The sequence below is a fragment of the Pollicipes pollicipes genome, unplaced genomic scaffold, assembly GCF_011947565.3.
Source record: "Pollicipes pollicipes isolate AB1234 unplaced genomic scaffold, Ppol_2.1 Scaffold_2555;HRSCAF=2994_pilon_pilon_pilon, whole genome shotgun sequence".
Classification (NCBI taxonomy): Eukaryota; Metazoa; Arthropoda; class Thecostraca; order Pollicipedomorpha; family Pollicipedidae; genus Pollicipes; species Pollicipes pollicipes.
The window spans coordinates 43,439,850-43,444,849 of record NW_023596136.1 but is presented as its reverse complement, the minus strand read 5'-3'; the positions used below and the strand labels follow the sequence as shown (position 1 = coordinate 43,444,849).

Sequence of the window (5,000 nt, the reverse complement as noted above, 5' to 3'; positions counted from 1 at the left end):
TCTGTTCGTTCATCAAGTGAGTGGGTGGTAGGAAATCGCCATGCAGCGTTTCTAAAAATTCGCCGCTGTTCCGAAACCAGAAATTCTAGGAACACTTTTTGGGGCCAAAACACGTGCAACGGGTAGCCGAGTGACTACCAAAATTTCGGGCGCAATTCCAAGGCATGCTGGAGAAGTATTCACAGAAAACTTTAAGAGGAGGCTTGTACCGACCCGTCCCACACCCTATAAAAGTGAGGATAAGGTTCGCGTAAGATAAAGTGTCACCGTATCCACTCCGTTGTTATTTTCCCGGCGTGAACAGACGTTTCTGGAAACATTGTGAGATTAATGATTATATGATATTAACATATACTATAACGCCTTATTTCTTTTTCATTGCTACCATAATCATGCTTTGGATCAGGGATTGACACACAGAAGTCTTGGTAAAACTCATTTTTACTAGAATAAGAAAACAGCAAAGCAGTCTTATATCGATTGAATACATTGCGTACTCACTCGTGCGCCATCGCGCCGACGAAGGGAGGTCACTTCAGGATTTAATGTCGTCTCGTGACTGCGTCTGCTCCAGTCCCCGAGCCGGTGACCTGTATCCTCTCAAGCTCGGGGCAGGGCGAATTCGCGTGTAGTCTGAGCCGCTGTTCGGTACTGCTGGTCCGCTGACGTGCTCCGGTCCCGTGCGGTCTGAGCCGCTGTTCGGTGCTGCTGGTCCGCCGGCGACGCCCACCCCTCTACCGGCCGCGGTGCCCCCGCCTCGGCCGGGCCGCGTGGCTCCAGGCGTGATGGCGCCTAAGTCACTGGAAATGCAGGGCGGCATCGATGAGCGGACACAGACCTCAAATCGGGGCGGGCGGATGGCGCCCGGGCCGCAAGACGGGCTCAGGTCAAAGGGTGCCTAGGGTCATGCGGTCCGGTCAAAGTATTGCTCCCCATGTTGCATAGCCCAACTCCGGTTCCCGTCCGTCGATGTCTGGTGGTTTGGCGCCTCTCTCGGCTCGGCTCAGCCCCGTTGTCACCGGCACATCAGCCAGCTCATGTTACATCACTGCCAGGAATGACTTCAGGCGGGGCGGGTTCACGTCGGGACGGTTGCGAGGCCACGGGCGTATCCAGAAATTATCAAGGGGGGGGGGGGGCGGGTCTGATGCCTGCGAGTGCACCTAACGATAAATAAGCCTTGAACCGTAAACTGAGGCCTCCCATGTGGGGCTTAACCCTGGCCAAGTATCAGTCGACACCAAACGATTCGGTGATACGCAGGGTGGACGTAGTCAGTAGGTGTGGCATGCGCCTGGTGTCTGTGCACCGGGTTTCAGTGTTCAGCCATTACCGATTTCAGTCACAGTGTCAAAACTAAACATTCAAGGTGCTACCTAAGAACAGAATGCCTGACTTCAACCCACCACAGACTTGTAAAACTGCGATTGGAAGATGAGGGTGTAGTATTACACTGTGGACGAGGGCATAGCTTTACGAAATGAGTCGAGAGGGGGAGGGGTGCGCAGAGAAAATTGGCTTTTCTTACTCCCCCTAAAAAACAACCAAACGCGTTCTCCGCCAAATTTCATCTGTTTGGTGGACTCCACCCCGCAAGGTCGGGAACTGAGTCCCGCAAAAGGAATAGCAAGCTACATTTCAAGCTGGGTAGGCATGCCAGGGGTGAAGCCTTTGACGTGCTTACGGACGGGCACCGCGGTTCACGAACGGCTTCTGCCATTGAACGGCCCTCCCCAAAAGTAGAAGATTTTTCAGATTCGGCCTGCTGAACCTATAGTAGCCCATTTCATTGATTTCATTTTCTACTGTCTGACACCTTTACAAAATTCAGAAGGTGCCAGAAGATGCAGTTCTACATTTATTCAAAAGCCAACGAAAAATTCTGTCGCAAATTTCGGATTGTGTAATTAAAAATATTAACAAAACTACTTAATCTTACAGCGAACCAACAAAATGTTGCCAAACGAAATTGAATTACAAGTGGTAAAACCAGTAACAAAACGAAGGAAATCATACCATATTAATATCAAGGTCATATCCGGTTCATTTTTTGGGAATGGTGAGGAGGAAGGGGGGGGGGAGGGATTTCACCATCACCATTTCACCATTTTTGTCAACCCTGTGCCCACTCGCCTTTACTAAGACTGGATGCGCCGCTGCACCGTCTGCTGAGGCGGCATTCTTCGCTTGAGTGTGGACAGCAAATGTCTGGTCTTACTCCTTCAACAGGCACATTCACAAACACCACAGATTGTACCAGTCGCGACTCACCGTGAGTGGCAGGACTAGTCTGCTGGAGCAGTTCGTCGCTGGTCTGATCATCGCCGTTTTCACTCTCACAGCGTGCTATCCTGGCAGAGCGCCTCTGCTTGCTTGCGTAAGACCTGCGGCCGCGCAGCGGGGCACCCGGCGCCGGATGATCTTCCGGGGCGTGTGCTGGCCGGCGGGGCGGTCCGAGATCAGCTGATGGCCGATGCCGGGAAGCGCGCGCAGGTTTGCGCATCGATCGCCCACCACGCCGGGCGGCGTCCGTGACGTCACGGCTGGCGGCTCTGATGGTACTCCGAGTCCGAGTGTATTTTTAGAGAGTAGGCTGCCTGTTGCCAGGCTAAGGCCATAACGCCGGGTCCGCGCGAGTTGCCCCATGCAGGCGCGCTATTTGGAAGCGGTAGGCAGAGACTCGACCGCTCCCCCCACTTAAGCCGAAGACAGAGACTCTGGCCACTCACCAAACGGAAGCGGTAGCCAGACGTGGTGGACTGGGCCGCTCACTACACAGAAGAGGTAGCCAAAAGCAGCAGCGCAGTCAGGGAGGGCGCCGGTGGGCACGTGGCACCCCTTAGGTTCCGAGGGGCCCGAAGGGCCCTTCGGAACCTACGATTAAGGGTCAGATTTGAAGGCCCGAAGGGCTCCAAAAGCCGGCCAGAAGTCTCGTTCAGGGGCCCCGGCTCGCAGGACCAGGTATTCAAATGCCAGCCAGAGGGCCCTGCGACGTCATCAGGGGCCCGCTGAGTCGATAAGGGCCTATATTTCGGTTAGACGCCTACGGTAACGCGCAGTCGGCTCCATGGCGGCATGGGCCTCGGGGCCCATTTCCCAAGCAGGGACAAAGCCGGAGTCAACGATTTACACTGCTCGGATCCTCACAGCGCCAAACAGGGGCCCTGTGTTGTCAAGGGACCCCAACTTGGCCAGAACAGTGTTCGAAGAGACCTGGAGAGTCTAGAAGGCCCACCTGGTCCGACGATCAAGGACCTGATTGGAGGGTCTGAGGGCGTTGACCCGAATATGCGTGGACCACTGCGTGTCTCGGAAACTACAGGTGCGGGCTTTGGTTCCCCGCAGCGCCCGCCCTTCCCACCAGGGTGAGAGGCTGCCGGTGCCTTGTATCCCCAGCAGCTGAGTGCGTCATAAAGCCCCAGTGACACGGCCGTCATTTCGGGGAGCAAGGATGGCGGTGACTTGGGTCGCAGTTTTTGTAAGAGCGAACGGCGTTAGCCACTGCACGTAACGCCAGGGCCGGGCGGGCGGGCGCCGAGTGCGCAACAATGACTATAGTAAATTGATGTTTCTGAATGCTTTTAAAAATTAATTCGTACAGCTCAAGGATTTCACTCGGCGATATTTTTTACATGCTTGGCGGTTTTCTCTGGACAGATTAACAGTTACAGCAACGTGATAAGCATAAATTTCACTTTTACACTTCCAGTTTCACAACCAGATTCCAGCACCACTTTGCGGTGCTGCAAAGACCAATACATTATCGACACCAATCTGAAAGCCGTACAGGTGTAATATTCGCCCGGAACGTCTCTAAATGCATGATTTGGAGCCCAGAAGCGGTCAACGGTGTCCGTCCGTCCAATGTCCGTCCCGGTGGCTCGGTTGATTAGAGCGCCTGCATTCCGATCCACCGACCCGTGCGGGATGGGTTCGAGTCGCTTTATGGCGCTCGCTATTTGCCATTGGCAGGTATGGCCTGCGGCCGTTGGCAGCGGTCGCGCTAAAGGTCAGTTGACGTCAGAGGGCAGGACGGACCGTGCCGAGCATTGCTGCACGCAAAGCCTTCGCCACTAAATTCTGCCGTTGGCTGGAATTACGCGATCGGATGGTGGGGGTCAGGGCTCACACAACAAGTACTGCTTAGCGTGAGACCTGATCCCAGAAATCCATCCATTCAAAGGGTTTGGATCAAATTTATAAAAACGGTACTTTTTCAGATGCGTCACTATTTTTATACGCCTGTTCGCCACGGCCTAGTGTTAGCCGCGAGGCCGGCGCTGTGCGGCCTACGGAAACTGTAATGCCTGGCGCCGAGTTTTTTTTTTTGTTTCAAAAATATGCTAGCCCGCATGCCCAAAACTTAAGTACATGAGCTGTACCACTGATTAATTCTGACTGAATGTTGACCTGGCCATGTTAATACAAATCGTTGAACCATTTTGCTCATCAATCTACATTCGCGGAATCTGCTACTTTTGTACAACCCCGATAAAAATCCTCACGAAGTTTTCTGAGTTATATAGGCTTACAAGAGTCAGCTGGACCATTGTGAAATGAAGAGCGCCAGCGATTTATATCATGCAGTCAGTTAACGCGTGGATTTGTCAGTTTCTTTACGATAAACTTCAGGCAGAATTGATCTCACGGCAGCGGCTGACCTATATTCCAGTTATAGACGGCAAAAATGTGCAACATAAATATATATGTATATACACATATATATATATATATATATATATTGTTTATATATATATATATATATATGCTCCTGTTTATATATATATATATATATATATATATATATATATATATATATATATATATATAAGTATAAGAAACACACGTGTTCGGAAACAAATGTGTCATGTGCGGTGATTTTTGAAGGGAGGCCCTCTTACTATCAGGGGGAGGGGGAGGCTTTGTCAACCCCGTGTCCCACCTTGCCAAGGCTCTGGCTGCACTCCTGACCAGAAGCGGTGGACTTGGGCCGCTCATTG

The 5,000-nt window shown here is 52.1% G+C and overlaps 1 protein-coding gene across 1 annotated transcript in view; it reads right to left on the bottom strand.

Annotated features, from left to right (window-relative positions):
* LOC119101599 (multidrug resistance-associated protein 5) overlaps nucleotides 1-2,414 on the bottom strand; it is a gene marked incomplete in the record, with an annotated part of 31,140 nt that extends 28,726 nt beyond the window's left edge. Inside the window, 2 exon segments of the mRNA XM_037224951.1 lie at nucleotides 502-800; nucleotides 2,272-2,414. Of these exon segments, the coding sequence (XP_037080846.1) occupies nucleotides 502-512 (11 nt within the window).
* Between the last annotated feature and the right edge of the window lie 2,586 nt (nucleotides 2,415-5,000).